At 38.4% G+C, this 18,550-nt stretch overlaps 1 protein-coding gene across 6 annotated transcripts in view; it reads left to right on the top strand.

Moving 5' to 3' along the window:
- Ggnbp2 (gametogenetin binding protein 2) overlaps window positions 1–18,550 on the top strand; it is a 36,280-nt gene that overhangs the window by 8,310 nt on the left and 9,420 nt on the right. For 2 of the 6 annotated variants that reach the window (XM_027426405.2, XM_027426404.2), the window contains exons 3-9: window positions 2,515–2,595; window positions 3,951–4,204; window positions 6,089–6,187; window positions 10,317–10,442; window positions 10,530–10,643; window positions 16,770–16,979; window positions 18,186–18,360. In XM_027426405.2, the coding sequence (XP_027282206.1) occupies window positions 2,515–2,595; window positions 3,951–4,204; window positions 6,089–6,187; window positions 10,317–10,442; window positions 10,530–10,643; window positions 16,770–16,979; window positions 18,186–18,360 (1,059 nt within the window). Of the gene's footprint in view, window positions 1–2,514; window positions 2,596–3,950; window positions 4,205–6,088; window positions 6,188–7,930; window positions 9,713–10,316; window positions 10,443–10,529; window positions 10,644–16,769; window positions 16,980–18,185; window positions 18,361–18,550 lie in introns of those variants that run through there. The other 4 variants (XM_035447646.1, XM_027426403.2, XM_027426402.2 and 1 more) reach the window with 4 other exon arrangements.

The following is an 18,550-nucleotide window of genomic DNA, read 5'->3' as shown; positions in this document are numbered from 1 at the left end:
GCCAGTTTTGGTTACATGAGACCCTATGTTGACTGAAACAAATATATAAAACATATAAATTTGGAATAGATATGGACATGTAAGGAAAATGTCATTTGTTATACATACACCAACTTTTTTTTCCTGGATGATAAGCTGTATATATGCAAAGTTGTCTGCAGTTTTGAATCTGTGAAACCGAAATCCTTTGGATGGTTAGTCTATCTAATATCCATTTCTATTGTTTCACATAACAGTATTCTTTTATCAAATTAAAAAATAAAACAACTGGTTATGTTTTCTTTTGCTACTGAGACCTCCAAGCATGTTTTCAATCTTTTTTCTTTTTTGTTTTTTTCAAGACAGGGTTTCTCTATAGCTTTGGAGCCTGGCCCTGCACTCACTCTGGAGACCAGGCTGGACTGGAACTCACAGAGATCTGCCTGCCTCTGCCTCCCGAGTGCTGGGATTAAAGGTTTGCAGCACCAAAGCCCAGCTGTTTTCAATCTTTCTTAATGTGAAGAGAAGAAAATAATAGTTCCTTCTGTTAAAGAAGCAGATCGTCATGGTGGTTGTTGGAGGAGAGGGTTTTTTAGGCAGAGTCTCAAGTAGCTTGTCTCCTTCATCTGAAGATGACCTTGAGCTCCTGATTTTTCCTGCTTTGAATTCTAGGATTATAGGCTTATGCTGTGCTGGAGATTCAACCCAGGGCTCTGTGCATGTAGGCAAGCACATACCTACTTTACTACTCTGTCGCCCCCCCCCCCCCCCCGGATCTTTTTAAGGAGCATTCAAGGAAATGGAATTTGTTATTCTTGTTTTTGCCTCGATTGGGTTCTCTTTATCTTGACTTGACAAAATCTGGACTCCATTTTTTTGGGTATAGAGGAATCTGAGGCCCTTGTTATCTGGAAATAGCTTGTTCTTGTATATTATGTTTGATAATTTTTTACATTGTTTCAGTTAAGACAGGCATGAAATGTGTGTGTGTGTGTGTGCTTTGTTCACATGTATCTGTGTACCACATGTGTGCCTGGTGCCCTCAGAGGTTAGAAGAGGGTGTTGGATTGCCTGGAATTGGAGTTACAGACAGTTGTGAACCATCATGTGGGTGCTAGAATGGAATTGAGGTTCTTTGTGAGAACAGGTTTCCTTAACTGCCTAGCCATCTCTCCAGTCCTGTGCTTGTATTACTGTTTTTGAAGGCATACATTTTCACATCTTTGAAATTGTGACACTTAACTATGTCTTACAGTTAAGCTCTTTTCCTTGGTCATATATAACTTTATGGATTAAGAAAAGTATTGTGTAGCTAGGCGTTGGTGGTGCAAGCCTTTAATCCCAGCACTCAGGAGGCAGAGGCAGGCAGATTTCTGTGAGTTCGAGGCTAGCCTGGTCTCCAGAGTAAGTGCCAGGATAGGCTCCAAAGCTGCACAGAGAAACCCTGTCTCGAAAAACCAAAAAAAAAAAAAAAGACAGAAAGAAAAAGAGAAAAAGTATTTGTGTGTGTGTGTGTGTGTGTGTGTGTGTGTGTGTGTGTGTGTGTGTGTACATGAGTGTGATGCCAGCAGAATAAGAGGCATTGGATTACCTTGAAGTTGTAGTTGTAGGCATTTGAGTAGCTTGATGTTGGTGCTGGAAATGTAAAGGTCACCTGGAAGAGCATTTTGTGCTCCTAACCACTGAGCCGTCTCTAGCCCTCTCTCCACTTAATGGATTTAAAAATCTGTAATGTCATAGATCAGTGAAATTGCTAATTTCCATCATCACACATCGAAGCCTCCTAAATTCCTCTGATAGTGGGGTTTTTTTAATCTTTTTTTTTTTTTTAGAGTTTATTTATTATGTATACAACTTCCTGCTTCCATGTGCACACCAGAAGAGAGCACCAGATTTTGTGACAGATGGTTGTGAGCCACCATGTGGTTGCTGGGAATTGAACTCATGACCTCTGGAAGAGCACTCAGTGCTCTTAACCTCTGAGCCATCTCTCCAGCCCCTGATAGTGGGTTTTTATAACTCATAAATTCCTCAGTGCATCCTTTTTCATTGTACATAGCACAAACCTTTACTAAATGCTCGATACTATGTTCTAGTGGCCACACTGTGTCTAGCTTTAGAAATTTGTATACTTTAGGCCAGGAAGGTAGCTCAGTGGGTATAGGTACTGTCTACCAAGACTGGAAAATTGAATTTGATCCCCAAGGTCCATTTGGTAGAATTAAAGAGCTGACTCCTGCAAAGGTATTCCCTCACCTCTGAGTGAGTGAGTGAGTGAGTGTGTGTGAGTGTGCGTGTGTGTGTGTGTGTGTGTGTGTGTGTGTGTGTGCGCGTGCGTGCGTGCGTGCGCACGCGCGCGCGCACACACACACAACTAAATTTAAAAAATAAGAAAATTTGTACATTGATTATTAGGCCCCCCTTTTTAGGAGACAGTCTAGTTTTATATATGTTTCTGCCTAATAGTTTACAAAGTATGCTATAGAATGTGTCTAAGGGATAGCATGAGTAATTTCTGTTCTGTTTGCCTTTAAGATGGTGATGGAATTTCCTGACAATGTTCTAAATCTTGATGGACATCAGAATAATGGTGCACAACTAAAGCAGTTTATTCAGGTAAAGTTTTAAAATCATTGTTTTTAGTTGTGTATATTTTAAGTCATTTAACTATTTAGCTATAACTTCTAGCTTATTATTTTTTGTGTATGTGTGTGTTTTTGAGACCAGATCTCACTGTTTAGTGGTGCTTTCTGTGTAGAATAGGCTGGCATTGAATTCACAGATATCTGCAAAGGCTTGTACCACCACACAGTAGCTTCTCCCTAGAAATTAATAGTGCACTGAGGTGATTAAGGTGATTTCTTTTTCTTCCCCCCCCCCACCCCCCCACCCCCCCGACAGGGTTTCTCTGTGGCTTTGGAGCCTGTCTTGGAACTAGCTCTTGTAGATCAAGCTGGTCTAAAACTCACTGAGATCCACCTGCCTCTGCCTCCCAAGTGCTGGGGTTAAAAGCGTGTGCCACCACCGCCCATGTGTTGATTTCATTTTTTACTCTTGTAAATATAGTTATTTGATTTATAGATTAATCGTGTGAAAGAATTGGGTTTCATTCACATTTTATAGGTTCAAAAAGTCCTTGATTTTAACAGGCCATCTTTCCTAGTTTTTATAAGAGGGTTTGCAACATTTTATTAAGAACTTGTTGGGCCAGGGACATCTCTTGGTGCCAGAATGTTTACCCACCATGTATAAAGGCTCTGGGTTTGATCCCTAGCACCACACACACACAGTTTTTTTCCTAAGTTGATCCTATAATAAGAATTTTCTGATTTTAATTTGTTTCTTTAGAAATAAGGTACTTTTCAAATACTTAATAATATATAACCAACTTGAGCAGTGGTAGTGTGCGCCTTTAATCCCTGCACTTGGGAAGCAGAGACATCAGATCTCCGAGTTAGCTGCCAGTCTGATATACAAATCACATTCTAGGACAGCCAGAGCTGTCACACAGAGAAACTCTGTCTGGGGCAAACAACAGCAAAATATATATATAATTAAAATAATAGGAATTAAATTAGATTACTTAAGATCTCTCTCTCTCTCTCTTTTTGGAGACAGGGTTTCTTTGTAGCTTTGGAGCCAGGAACTCTAATGTTAAAGGACACTTTGAATGAAAAATTAATAGTAAAAATGAATAATTTGAACATTCTTATTTGTTTTTCTGGGAGTGTTAATTGTAACATAGCTGATAATTCCCTTAAGTAGAAATTACTTATCGGTGTTTTGCCCATTTCTCTACTGCTGTGGTTCACATTCATTGTCATAACCAGCAGACTACATTCATGTACTTTAGCATAGTTACTCATTTTAGGCTCCTACATAGGCTTTTTTTTTTTCTGTGGTAGAAAAAAAACAATTGAAAAAAGTAATTTTATGTTTCAAGGAGTAGTCATTTTTTTTTTCCCTTTCAGCGACATAGTATGCTTAAGCAACAAGATCTGAGTATTGCCATGGTGGTAACATCACGTGAAGTCTTGAGTGCACTTTCTCAGCTTGTCCCATGTGTTGGTTGTCGTCGCAGTGTGGAACGCCTCTTTTCTCAGCTTGTAGAGTCTGGAAATCCTGCCCTTGAACCCCTGACAGTAGGGCCCAAGGGAGTACTATCTCTGACTCGAAGTTGCATGACTGATGCAAAGAAGCTTTATACATTATTTTATGTACATGGGTAAGTATAGTTAATTAAGAAACAACTTGTTAATAAAATAGCTAATTTTAAACAACTTGATAACAGTGGGGCTTCTCCCCCCTAAATTTGGCTAGGGCAAAGATTGAATTTAGTAGTTTTATTGAGTAGCTTCTAGTTTCTGCTCTCATGTGGAGATATGCAATAAGTAAATAAATGGTTGAGTATAAGTTACAAAGAAGACAGTAAGATGGGCAACACTAAGAGAATGTGAGTGGAATAAATTAATATGAAGAGTATGATCTGGGAATGATGAATAAAGTAAGCAAGGGAGCCCTATATTTGTCTGGATAAAGGTACAAAAGGAACAACAAGAATAAAGGGTCAGAGGTTAGAATTTTCTTGACATGTCTGAGGAACACCAAGGAGACCATGTTGGCTGGAGCCAGATGAGTAAAGAGAACAGTAATAAAAGGTGAGATCAGAAGAGTAATAAAGGTTCAGTCATGATAGTGCCTTATAGGTCACGCTGAGGTGGTTACTCCACATAGACGGGAAGCTTTGCAGAGTTTTAAGCAGATGAGCAACACAGTCTGACTTGAAATTTGGCCTACAGTGACCTTCGTATTGAAAATAAAGTGAAGAGAGTACAAGGTAGGTATAAAAATGGAGAAAGAGGTTGTTTAATGATAAATGGGAAATGTGACTTGGATTGCAGATGGTAAAGACACCAAGAAATGATAGGATCCTGAAATATTTTGAGGACTGAGTCAACATGATTTTTTGTATAGATTGATAGGGGAGGGATGTCTTTAGTAATGATTAAGTATAGCAGCAGATGTTTTCCTTTTATTGTCATGGGCAAGACTAGGCAACAGTTTTTTTTAATTCTTTTGGATGTGTTGACATTTCAATTGGATATCCACATTATTTGTGTCCTTTATTCTTAGTATCAGTAGGGAAGGGGAGTGAAAGACCAAATCCAGAGGCTCTTCTATTTGGAGGTGGTGGTAGAGACTTTTGATTTATTTTTATTCATTTTTGAAGTTCAGCAGCTTGATCCCAGGGCCTCATGTTCTACCTCTGAACTATAGCTTAGCAGGACTTTGGATTTTAATTGCTTTGGAAAAAAAAAAAAAAAGCTTTAGAGAGTTTTTGAACAGAGGAATAATATAATCTGATAATATGATTTAAAAGGATTACTCTTGGTGCTAAGTGAAGTCTAGAGTGTAAAAGGCTAAGGTGGCAGTATGGAACCATTTGGGAGATTGTAGTTGATTAACTAGAGATTGGTGGGTTCCACAAGGGAGATTATGATAGAACTGTAGATATATATAAAAATTACAATAGTTAGTTGACAGGTAGTATGTAGTAGTAGTGTGTAGTAGTATTACACATTACGTATACATATTCATTCTATGTATACACATTCACTCTGTATGTTTTACATTTATTAGTGTGTGCTCGCATGCAAAAGATCATGTGTGGAGGTTAGTGGACAACTTCAGGGAGTCAGTTCTACCATGTGAGTCCCAAGTCATCAGGTTTGGCAGCAAGTTCTTTACCAATGAGCCATCTTGCCTGCCCAACATTGTGTATTCATACAGAATTTCTATGGTTGACCTCTCAAAGGCAATATGTATTTATATAACATTTGTCAGACACATGGTGTAGGTACCAGGGTAAGAGTTGTAGTAGGAAAAGGGCACTGAGTAAAGTAGGTCTCTTCCAGCTGTACTGGCTAGAAACAGAGAGGGGAAAATTAGTGTAGATTGCTTTGTGTAGGAGTTTACTGAAGACGTGTTCAGGATAGGTGATATTTCTGTAATATACTGTTAAATATACTTCTCACAAAAAGGCAGCTAATAGAGATTTTTAAAATTTGAAAGAGAAATGACAAACTTTTAATGGCTTATTTTTTACTAGGTCCAAACTAAATGATATGATAGATGCTATTCCAAAAAGTAAGAAGAACAAGAGATGTCAATTGCACTCCTTAGATACACACAAACCTAAACCTTTGGGGTAAGTACAAGTGAATACCAAAATGCTTCATTGATGTTCAGCATATAAATGTTGGTCATATTTAGCAAAAAAGGATAACATATTGCTAGTTAACGTTAATTGAGTTACATTCTGACACATGTCAAAATAAACATGTTCTTGGTTTCTAGTGGTCTTTCTGCATTGAAACTGTAAGGTCACTGACTTTTTAAGGTTTTTCCTTTTAAATTGTTTCACAAGATTAAAATTTTTGAGAAGTTTATGCCACTGATTTTAAAGTTTTTAAAGTAATATTCTTTGATCTGTAACCATCATGTTTATTTTTGTCTTATTTCTAGGTTTCTCTAATTTATTAAAGATGTACAAAAGCCTTAATCAGTTATGGTGGTGTGTATTTGTGTAATAATTTTCAGTTTTCTTGGTTGGTTGTACAATGCTGGTTTGCCCCTATTTCCTGGCACAGTGCCACAGTTGTTTGTTGGCTTACCCCTCATAATTACTTGGGGAGGATAGAGTCAGCATGATTTTAAAGGGAGTTTTAGAGAAATTTTTGTTTGGTGGAGAATAATGTAATGTAAAACAGTGTTCTAAGTTAACTGTTAAATATCTCAAAGTCATTGGAACCATTCTATAGACGTTTCCCCTTTCTAGCATAAAGATCCAGATACCCAGGTCTTCCTATGCTCAGGAAACATTTTTAAAAAATTTTATCAGGCCAGGTGGTGGTGTAGCCTTTAATCCTAGCATTTGGGAGGTAGAGGCAGGTGGATCTCTGTGAATTCGAGGCTAGCCTGGTCTACATGGCAAGGTCTAGCCTAGTCAGGGCTTCATAATGAAAGCCTGTATCTCAGAAATAAACAAACAAAAAATTATGAAAACTGTTAAATACAGAGAAGTAGAAAGACCACTAAGTAGAAACTTATTATTTGAGATAGCATCTCAGTTTGTTGCCTAAGCTAGTCAGGATCAAGTGATGCACCAGCCTCATCCTCCTTAGCACAAATGGAGCCTCCAGGGACTCCTTCCATCCTGTGTACCTTACTCAGATTTAGTACTTAGTACTAGCAAACTTTGAAACATATGTTTAATTCATCTATCTGCCTTTTTCTTTGCCAAAATATTTTAAAGAAAGTTCCAGGCATTCACATGCATCTCTAAAACAGATGAACATTTTCATGACCACAATGGGCATTAACTGTATTAACAGAGTTAACTATAATAATATAATACCCAGATGATATTCAGATTCCCTTGTTGTGCATAAAAGTATCTTTTTGCAGTGGTTTGTTGAGGTAGGATCTAAACAAGAGCCATATATTCCATAGTATCTAAATACAGGGTACTGTGAAACCAACAAAAGTCTGTACAATTATTTTACATACTTGTGGGGTTTTGTTGTTGTTTGGAGACAGGGTCTAATGTAGCCCTGGCTGTCCTTAAACTTTCTGTATAGTTTGTATGGTGGAAGATTACCTTGCACTCCTGATCCTGTCAGTACCTTCCTAGTATTGAGATAGCAGGCACTACTGCACTTCACTTAAATACTTGTTTTTATCTATGTTGTTGGTTAGAGGACTCCTCTCTAAATGCTTGTTTCAGTCTTAACTTTCCCACGAGAAAATGAGCTGAGCTGAGTGGTGGTGGTGTATGCTTTTAATCCCAGCACTTGGGAGGCAGAGGCAGATGGATCTCTGAGTTTGAGGCCATCCTGGTCTACAGAGTGAGTTCCAGGACAGCCAGGACTGTTCACAGAGAAGCCCTGTATCAAAAAAAACCAATAAATAAATAAATAAATAAACAGAGCTGAGCAATATAACATAGTAAAATGGGTCAGCCTTCTAGTTTCATTTTCTCCTCCTCTTTGGTTTTGTTGTTGTTTCTTCTTTTTTGTGGTTCTGAGGATTGAACCCAGGGACTCACATGTCCTAGTCAGGTATTCTACCATTGAGTTATACTTTAGCCTCTTTATGCACGCACTTTATTGAGGACTAATAAAAAGCAGTAGATAGCCTAGCATCTTACATACCTATTCTCAATGCTATTTTCCTGTGAAGACCAGTTCTTCCTGTTTTGCTGCAATTTCTACTCTTGTTCTGCAGTGACTTGCTTCGTCAGATATCTACTTCTAATGGACAAGTAGTTACTTCTTGTAGCTTACATATAAAAAATAATCTCCACAACCTTCATGTTCCCTTTCAGGTACAGCTTCTCTACATGGAAAGTCAATTTTTTTTTTTTTTGAAGATTGTCTGTTCAATGTGAAATTAATCATAAATAGAGCTAGTTGATCTTAAATTGTGTGACTTAACTAAGGTAGTTTTGGTTATTCTCCAATGTATATAGATGGTAGTCAGTGATTGTAGTTTGTTTAATCAGAATGCCTGGAGTAGGTAGAGTACCTTTAAAGACTTGCACAATTGTTTGCTATTGGAAGCCCTCATTTTATGTTCTTTTCTGTTTCCTAGCCTTAGGTTTTTGTTGTAGTTTTTAACCAAACTTTTTTCCAAGGAAAGAATACTCATTGGGTTTCGGCTTAATAAAGAGCAGTGATTCAGTCAACTTTACTGAGAGTGTTCTTTTAGCCATCCAAGTAAATCTTAGTTATTTTCTGTCTGTAAGTTTGGTATCTGAAAGAAAGATCCAGCCCAAACTTTAGGCCAGTAGAGTGATTAAGGGTAATATAAGAAAATGGTATGTAAAATCAGGTAGAGAAAGAGTAGAGCAAGAGCAAAGAATGCTGGGAGATTGTGGTTAATGGTACATAGGAAGCCTTTAATCAGAAAATTGACCGGGTATGGCAAGATAGGAGATTGAGGAAGGGTGTTTCAGGTTGGTCTGGTTAGCTGTATAGAGTGTTCCTGAGTAACTGAGGACCCCCTGTGGACACTGGTTGAACAACACTGATGATGAGCAGGGCTGGTGGTTGAGTGGGAGCAGAGTCCTGATTGCAGTGACAGAAAATGAATACAAGTTAGCAGTGGGTTAAGCCACATGGAAAGTATAGGAGTAGAGCGAGGAAGTGACTTTGAAAGATAGTTCTTCAGAAAGTGTGTCTTGAATCACCTGAAGCATAAGGCCTGGATCTGATTTGAGTGGTAGGTCACTTAAACTTAACTACTAAAGAGAAATATGAGAATTTAGAGAGAGGATTTAACGTGCAAGATAGATCGGGAGTTGACATTATGTTGTTAGAGTAGGTATACCTTTGTTTGGCCCTTCCCCCTTAGTGGAGTTAAAGTGCTGAATTGTATAATGAAACTATGTTAAGCTGGAAGTTGAGAAATACTTAGTTAACTATGAAAAGACTTGGGTTTTTTCATCTTAAAAGCAAGTATGACGTTGAATTTCTAGGACTGTAATGAGACCTGCAGAAGATCAGGCATGATCCAATTGTTCAGAATTAGCACAAAAAAAAAAATCTAGAAGACTATCCTTGACTGGAATATAGACAGACTTTTCTGTAGGAATGTGCATCTCCCACATAGCAAAATGCACGGCCAACACCACACTGAAACTAGTCGGGGAAGAGGGTCTGGGAAGTTCTCAGTAAGTTTGAAAAATTATGTGTGTAGTACTTCCTACTAACTTAGGCTGTATAGAGTGTGCATCTTAGCATGCTATTTTCATTAAGTGTAAACTTACGTATTTTTGTTAGATTAATATATGACTTTCATAGGTACTTGGAAATGTGAAGGTAGATAAGATTTGTTACCATCAGCTAGCTGTAAATAAGAGTGCCTTAAACAATAATCATTTAATGATCACATTAAATAGAGAATTTTCAGTTGGTTGAAGATTGATCCATGTTTAGTAGGTGAAAAGACTATAACTTAAAATGCCATTTGGCTTAAGAACACTTCAAGTATATTTGCTTGTAAAGTACTCAATATACCAGTTTCTATTTTTATAACTGTAAATAATGTTAAATTGTATCAGGTAAACTTGATAGTCAAGTGTTTGATATAAACATGTGAAACACATTAAATAACAATGTATTAAGATTAAATATATAATCTATTATTTAAATTTGCAGATTTATCTTACTAATATTTTAATATGTTAAAGAATTCATGATTTTAACATAGACCTTAGAAATGATTTCTCCAGGTTATGTCAGTGTCACTAAGCTTTGTACCATGCTGTACTGCAGTGAAGGGAGCAGTAGCAGTGTCAGTTCAGAGAAGTTAAGTACAGATAAGAGAAGTAGTGAAGACCACAGGAAGGACAGCAAGTGTAGGATCATTTTCCATTATGGACCTTTCCAGGGAACAGCCAGGTAAAACCAAGCAATCCTTTATTCTGCCTTTTTAACCCTTTTACCTCATGTATGCCTCCTTTTCACTAATACTTATTCTTTTTACAGAGGATGTTGGATGGATGTATGGGAACTAATGTCCCAGGAATGCAGGGATGAAGTAGTTTTAATTGACTCCAGTTGTCTTTTAGAAACACTAGAAACATATCTGCGAAAGCACAGGTAAGTACAAAAAAGGTCATTATGATATAGTGGGGAGGGTGTCTTATGTGCCAGTCATTCAAAGTAGCTTATCACTGGCTTCCTTTGTGTAATAGTATTGCAATATTGTTCCTGTTAATATCTGGTACTAGAAGTCAAGGTAGGCAATTTCTTTATGAGGTGACTTTGAATGTTAGCTGTCTTGGCTCTATTTATTTTTTGTGACAGGGTTTCTCTGTGGCTTTGGAGCCTGTTCTGGAACTAGCTCTTGTAGACCAGACTGGTCTCGAACTCACAGAGATCCATCTGCCACTGCCTCCTGAGTGCTGGGATTAAAGGTGCCACCACCGCCCGGCGATTTTTATTTTTTTTATGTGTACATTGTTCTGTCTGCATGTATGCCTGCATGCCAGAAGAGGGCACCAGATTTCATTACATTGAGCTCAGGTCCTCTGGAAGAGCAGTCAGTGCTCTTAACCTTTGAGCCATCTCTCCAGCCTGGCTCTTATTTCTTTATAAAGGTTTATTATGCAGTTTAAAGGTTTATTATAATGTAGTCTTTCTGTGTAGCCCTGGCTCTCCTGGAGTGCTGGGATTACAGTCATGGGCTACCATACCCAGTGTTTTTTATTTTTAAGTGTGCATATGTGTACAGTGTTTAGTGGCCAAAGTTGTTGGAGCTATAGGCCGTTGTGGGCTATCTGACCTAGTTGCTGGGAATCAAAATCCAGTATTGTAAGAGTAGTGCTTGTTCTTAACCATGGAAACCCCCCCCCTCTCTCTCTCTCTCTCTCTCTCCCCCTTCTCCTTCTCTCTCTCTCTCTCTCTCTCTCTCTCTTATTATTATTGCTTGTTCCAGATTGTTCTTCCATGAAATTGAATCTGTTGATTGAATCTGTTGAAAGTAGAGTTAATCACTTTAGAAAGAATAATATTCCTGAGTTTTGTGTTAAAATCATCTCAAAATTAAATTAGCTTTTTGGCCTAGAGTTGTGGCTCAGTTGGTGAAGTACTTGCCTAGCATGCATGAGTTATCTTTGTTTGATTCCAAGCCCAGCATAAACTAGGCATGGTTGAACAAGAATGTAATCCAGTGCTTGGGAGGTAGAGGCAAGATGGTTGTGAATTCACTGACGCCTGAGATACAAGAGACCCTGGTTCCACCTAAAAAGCTTTTTATTTCCTAATTCGAAATATTTCTTTTATAATCATTTGTCAGAACCTTTAAATAGAGTTAGAATATATATTTTTTTCATGTAACCTGAAGTTTTTCTTTTGAGAGTACTAAGTGCCATTAGCATTTGGAATCCCATAGGAAAGGAGAGAAACTGGTAAAGGAACCATCTAGTGATGGCGTTGCTATTGGGGAGGGTTCTGTTGTTAGGAATTTGCTACATTTGGCTTTAGAAAGGGTAATTACTTTGGGTTCACTTTATAAAACATAAAAACATGTTAACAAAATTAGTGTTTAAAAAACTAATGAACTGCATACTCGGTTCCTTTTTAGGTATAAACTTTATCATTTTTTTTGGTTGGTTATCAAAAGACAATATATCGATTTGGGAGAGTGGGAGAGGAGACTAAATAGATATAAAACGTCTGTCCTATCTCTTTAAGTATGAATTGGTTATCAATTTACCCACAAGGTATCTTTAGGGTCATATAATAAATGTTCTGAAGTTTCCTGTGTTTTGGTTTATTTTAATAAGGAGATAGAGTCTATTTTAGAAATATCTTAAGAGTGAGAAGAAAAATTGATTAGAAGAATAATTTTATGTGTAGAATCTGTTCTATTCATTAAAATTTTATGATAATTTTTTTGTGTGTATACTAATACTTGTGCATGGATGCCCATGCCACAGCTCCTGTGTGGTGGTTGGAGGACAGCTTGCACTCACTTTATTCCACCTACCGTTACATGGGTTCTGGGGTTTGAACTCAAGTTACTAGGGCTTCAGGGAGAGCATCTTTACCACTGAGTCATCTCAGGTTTTTTATTTTATATGTATTTGTGTGTACTTGAATGTATGTTTGTGCACCACATGTGTGTAGGTGCTTGTGGAAGCCAGAAGAGGGCATTGGATTCCCTGGAATTGGAGTTACAAACAGACCTTAGTCACCTGATGTGGGTGCTCAGAACCAAACCTGGGTCCTCTGTAAGAGCTTGTGTTCTTAACTCCTGAGCCATCTTTCCAAATATAATTATAGGATTAATACAGGGTTTATGATGGGATTAGATGAAATTGGGAGGACTGACAGCATAGGAAATTTTACTTAGGGTGGTATTTGACAGTGCAATAAGTGTCAAGAGTGTTTGAAGAGTCTTATAACTGCTTGGCTCTTAAGTTTTCCTTTCAGTTTTTGAGGTGTGTTTAATTTGTTTTGGTTGATTTCTAAATGGCCTTATTAAATACTGCCTTCCTTCTTTCCTGTCTCTCCCTCCTGTTTCTATCTCTTGTCTGTGCTTATCAGCAAGCCTGACAACCCAGAACCTTCACAGGAAGGAGAGACCTGACTCTCAAAAGTTTTTTTCTGACCTCTACATATGTGCTGTGACACTTGCCCAGCCATCTTGTAGGCCGCCTCCCCGCATCCCTGCTGTGTTGTTTACGCTGGCATCAAACTCCTGGGCCCAAGTGTTCTCTTGTTTCAATCTCTCAAGTAAAGAGGGCTATAATCACGTACCACCATATACCTAGCTCCTTTTTAAAAGCTGAATAATGTCCAGATACATGTAGAACACATTTTCTTTACTCATCCATTGATAAACACCTAGATTAGTTCCATATCTTGGCTGTTGAGGTCCTGCAAAATATGCATAATTTATTCCTAGAAGTGGGATTTCTCGATCATATGGTAGTTTTTTTTTTTTTTCATTACTTTTTATATGTACTGGTGTGGTGTAGGCATACCATAGAGTGCATGCAGAGGTTAGAGGATAACTTCTAGAAGTTAGTTCTCTTCTACCATGTGGGTCCCAAAAGTTAAACTCAGGTCTCCAGACTTGGCAGCAAGCACATTTACCCACCGAGCCATCTCAGCTGCCTCTGTAGTTTTTATTTTGAGGACTCTCCATACTGACTTCCACTAGTTCAGTCTTTTTAAGAAAAAAAATTTTTTTTTTAACTTTTTTTTAATAGGTTCTCACTATGTATCCCTGACAGGCCTGGAACTTACTCTCTCTCACAAAGATTCACCTACCTCAGCCTCCTGAGTATTTAGGATTAAAGGTGTGCACCACCATGGTGTTTTGTTTGTTTGTTTGTTTTGTTTTTGTTTTTTTATGCTTACTTTTGGTTTATTAATAGTGACTATCTTAGTGGGAATGAGGGCACTAGTTGTGGTTTTGACATTTCATTGGTGATGCTGAGGATCTTCTCACATGTTTACTGGTCATGTGTGTGTCATCTTTGAAGAAATGTAACCTGGGGGCCATGTGAGCATCCACAGATCTCATTTTTTAAGTTGAGGGCCTGGCATAATGGTAGTTCATGTCTATAATCCAGCACTTGGGATACAGAAGCAACTCTGTTCTGCATGTTTGGCCCCATCTTGCTTCTCTAAACAGCAAGTCCCAGGCTACCCAGGGCTACATAGTGATATCCCTTCTCAAATGTTGGGAAGAGGGGGTAGTTCTGTTTTGTTTATTTGGTTTTCGAGATCGTGTCTCATTATGTAGCTCTGGTTGTTCTAGAATTCATAGAGATCCACCTGCCTCTGCCTCACAAGCACTGGGACTAAAGGTATGTGCCACTATGTCTGGCTAAGAGGTGGGATTCTTTTGAGAATTGTTTTAGAACATAGTATCCTGTTTGGCCTAATTTGAGTTGTAGACTAGACTGGCCTTGGACTTGGAGTAATCCTGCTTCTGACTCCTGAGTGCTAGGATTATTATAGGCATGTACCACTATGCCTGGTTTAAGAAACATATTTGTCTATTATATGTATCTATCTGTAGCCATATTTCCCTCTCTGTATAAGTGTGTGTGTGTGTGTGTGTGTGTGTGTGTGTGTGTGTGTGTGTATTGTTAATACAGCATCTCTGTGTAGTTTAGGCTTGGCTTCCTGTATGTTGGGATTACAGGTGTAAATCACCATGTTTAGCTAATAGGAATTCTTTATATTCTGGATATTAATTCTTATTCACATATTTTCCCTGATTCTGTGGTTGCTTGTCCACTGTTCACTCTTTTTCTTTCTTTACAGGATTTCTCTGTGTGGCTCTGTTTGTCCTGGAACTCATTCTGTACACCAGGCTGGCCTCAAACACAGATATTTGCCTGCCTGCCTTTGTCTCAAAGTGCTGGGATCAAAGGTGTGCGCCACCACTTCCTGGCTTCCTCTTTTTTTTCTTAGTATTTATTTATTTTAGTAGTGTGGGTGCATTATGTGTATGCAGGAGCCTCATGGAGGTTAGAAGAGTCATCAGATCCCTTGGAATTGGTGTCAGAGACAATTGTGAGCTACTGTGTGGGTACTGGGGACTGAACCCCAGTCCTCTGGAGGGGCAGCAAGTATTCTCAATTGCTGAGCCATCTCTCCAGCCCAGCTTAGAAGGTTTTAAGGTTTTTGTTGTGGTTGTTGCTATTGTTTTTATTTGTTTGTCTAGACAGGGTTCCTCTGTAGCTTTGGAGCTGTCCTGGAACTTGCTCTTTAGAGTGGGCTGGCCTCAAACTCAGATCTCCTTGCCTCTGCCTCCTGAGTGCAATTAAAGGTGTGCACCGCCACCACCACCTGGCAGAGTTTTGTTTTTGTTTTTGTTTTTTTTTAAGATTTATTTATTTATTATGCATACAGTATTCTGCCTGCATTTATGCCTGCATGCCGAGGGCACCAGGTCTCATTACAGATGGTTGTGAGCCACCATGTGGTTGCTGGGAATTGAACTCAGGACCTCTGGAAAAGCAGTCAGCACTCTTAACCTCTGAGCCATCTCTCCAGACCCCACACCCATCATTTTATGTGGGTACTAGGGATCCAGACTTGGGTCCTCATAGTTACATAGCAAGCACTTTACTCACTGATTCATTTCCTAGATCTCCCTTGCTCTCTTTTTAAGGTTTATTTTGTTTTTAGTTATGTGTATGTGTGTGGGTGTATGTACATGAATGCAGATGCTTACAGAGGCCAGAAGAGAACATTGGGTCTCCTAGAGCTGGAGCTACAGGCATTTGTAAGCTACCCAGTGTGGGTGCTGGATCTGAATTCAGGTCTTCTGAAAGATTAGGAAGCACTCTGTATCCTAGAACCATCTTTTATGTTGTTAAAATGTTTTCTCTCTCTTCTATACTATACTTGAAACAATAATAATGATAATAATAATTGAGGCAACTTAAACCAGTGGAGAGGACACTGAAATTAAAGTGTCTACAAAAGACAGTGAAAGTCAGCTATACTAGTTGGCTCCATATTTAATAGAGGGAACTAGGAAGAAGTTGGAATTAACTGAGGTTGAGCCTAAGTGTCTGTGAATGATGATGTTCTTAACTGAGATCATAGAGGACATAGGAAGAGAATGGCGTTTCCTTGGAACACAGTTTAGGGAATTGCTTGTAGGAGTCTCCAATGTCTCACTACTTTACATTATGGGTGTAGCCCTCAGGCAAGAAGAATAGAATCTTGAACAGAGATCTTGGCCATGAAAAGCCATGGATGTGTGCACATGGGTACAGGTGATTACAGAATTCATTTGAGAAATAAATTTAAGCCAGAGAGTCAAAATTGTCTTGTTCCATCACAGTAGCTCTCTTTTGAGAGCCTATCCTGGTTCTTTCTTGTTTTGGGATTCAAAACTAGAGAAACCAGGTTCTGTGGGTCATAATGGTGTATATATATTCTTTGAGCACTCAGGAGTCTTGAGGCAGGAGAAATACATGTATTTTAGGAAACAAGCATATATCCGTCTTACTCATAGCCCATGTCCTTTTCTAATTTAAAACCATTCCCTGTTGACAAAGCTGCATTCCATTTAATCCTTAAATTTGCATTTAACACGTATGCTTTTGTTTTATTTTTATTATTTTTGAGACTTTATAGTTCCAGCTGGCCTTGAACACAAAAGACCCATCTACCTCCGCCTCTGGAGTCATTCCCCATTCTTAATTTTAAAGTTGTTGTGTTTTTGTTTTTTGTTTTTTTTTTAAACAGGTTTTGCACTGATTGCAAAAATAAAGTTCTCCGAGCGTACAATATCCTCATTGGTGAACTTGACTGCAGCAAAGAGAAGGGCTACTGCGCTGCACTTTATGAGGGGCTGCGGTGCTGTCCACACGAGCGACACATACATGTTTGCTGTGAAACAGACTTCATTGCGCATCTCCTGGGCCGTGCTGAGCCAGAGTTCGCAGGAGGGTATGAGTATGTAGTTTGCTAGAATGGGCTATCTAGCGCTTTGCTTCATTTTTTATTACTCAAAGTTTATTTCTATCACCTCTGCCTCACTACATAAGATATATATAAATTAAGGTGTGCTGTACAGATTATGTATGCTTTCTTAATTGAATGGAACTATAGGAAAAGTGTTCTGGTGTTTGGTTTAATCCTCTGCTCCTTATTTCTGGAGAAGAGATAGGCTTTCATTATAGTTTATCATTTTTACTTGAATTGATTGAAATGAATATTTTTTCATGCATCCTGCTTTATCGTGTTTAGATTTTATTCACAGTGATGGTTTTTGCATAGAAGTTAGGCTTTACATCGGGGGCTAAGAAATGCTTTATTGAATGTAATTCATGGACAGTATATGTTATATAATTATTATCAATGATAGACGAGCCTAAATTAATATATCTGGGTTTGTAATGAGAATGAAATTAGAATTAAGTTATTCATAGACTATATCAAACCCATTTTCCCTTTGGGTCTATGTCAACTCTTTTTTTTTTTTTTTTTTTTAAGATTTTTATTTTTTATGTATACATCATTCCTCCTCATGCATCCCTGCAGACCAGGAGAGGGCACCAGATCTCAACCACTCAACCATGTGGTTGCTGGAAATTGAATTCAGGTCCTCTACAAGAGCAGCCAGTGCTCTTAACCGCTGAGCCATCTCTCCAGCTTGTCAACTCTCTTTTGAGTGCTAGTTTCAGCTAGGAATTTTTAAATGCAGAAACTCATTATAGTGCTGTGAATACTTCCGGTAGACTGGCACTCGAAGGCCTTACCTATGATTGAATCACTTTGGAATTGCTTTTTTTCCCCCATTCTTTCTCATATCAACTTAACTATCACCCAAAATTTAGTTGTCATTTTGCTATAACTGGAAGTTGAAAGGTGCCTACCATGTCTTCTATGCGGTACACCCTTCTATGACTTCTCTAGGCCCTAAGACCCATTTCCTTAGAGCCAGTTCCTGAATTATCTTACTTTTACCAATATTAGAATACAATTTTACTTGCATGTATATTTCTCATTGGTTAAAATCCTGGAGAAGGGAGAGAATGTATGAATGAATGAATGAATGATGTAATTGTCAGATAGACTGGCTGTGTTTAAAATCTGATTTTTCAAGTTTTACTGTTTCAGTTAAGGCATTAAGAATTAATGTTGAATTTTCCTGAATAGGCGAAGAGAACGGCATGCTAAGACAATAGATATAGCTCAAGAAGAAGTTCTGACCTGCTTGGGGATTCATCTTTATGAACGATTGCATCGGATCTGGCAAAAACTGCGGGCCGAAGAGCAAACGTGGCAGATGCTCTTCTATCTTGGTGTTGATGCTTTACGTAAAAGCTTTGAGGTAAGAGCAGTGGACCACCTCTGACTGAGAGTTATTAGTCATGGGCTTAATCTTTTAGGGTTCTTGTTTTGTTTTTCGTGTCAGGGTTTCTCTGTGTAGATCTGGCTGCGCTGGAACTATCTCTGTAGACCAGGCTGGCCTTGAACTCAGAGATCCACCTGCTTCTATCTCCCGAGTGTGGGGATTAAAG

The sequence above is a fragment of the Cricetulus griseus genome, chromosome 7, assembly GCF_003668045.3.
Source record: "Cricetulus griseus strain 17A/GY chromosome 7, alternate assembly CriGri-PICRH-1.0, whole genome shotgun sequence".
Lineage (NCBI taxonomy): Eukaryota > Metazoa > Chordata > Mammalia > Rodentia > Cricetidae > Cricetulus > Cricetulus griseus.
Note: the sequence above shows the minus strand (reverse complement) of the source record. Positions and strands in the feature narration are given on the sequence as shown.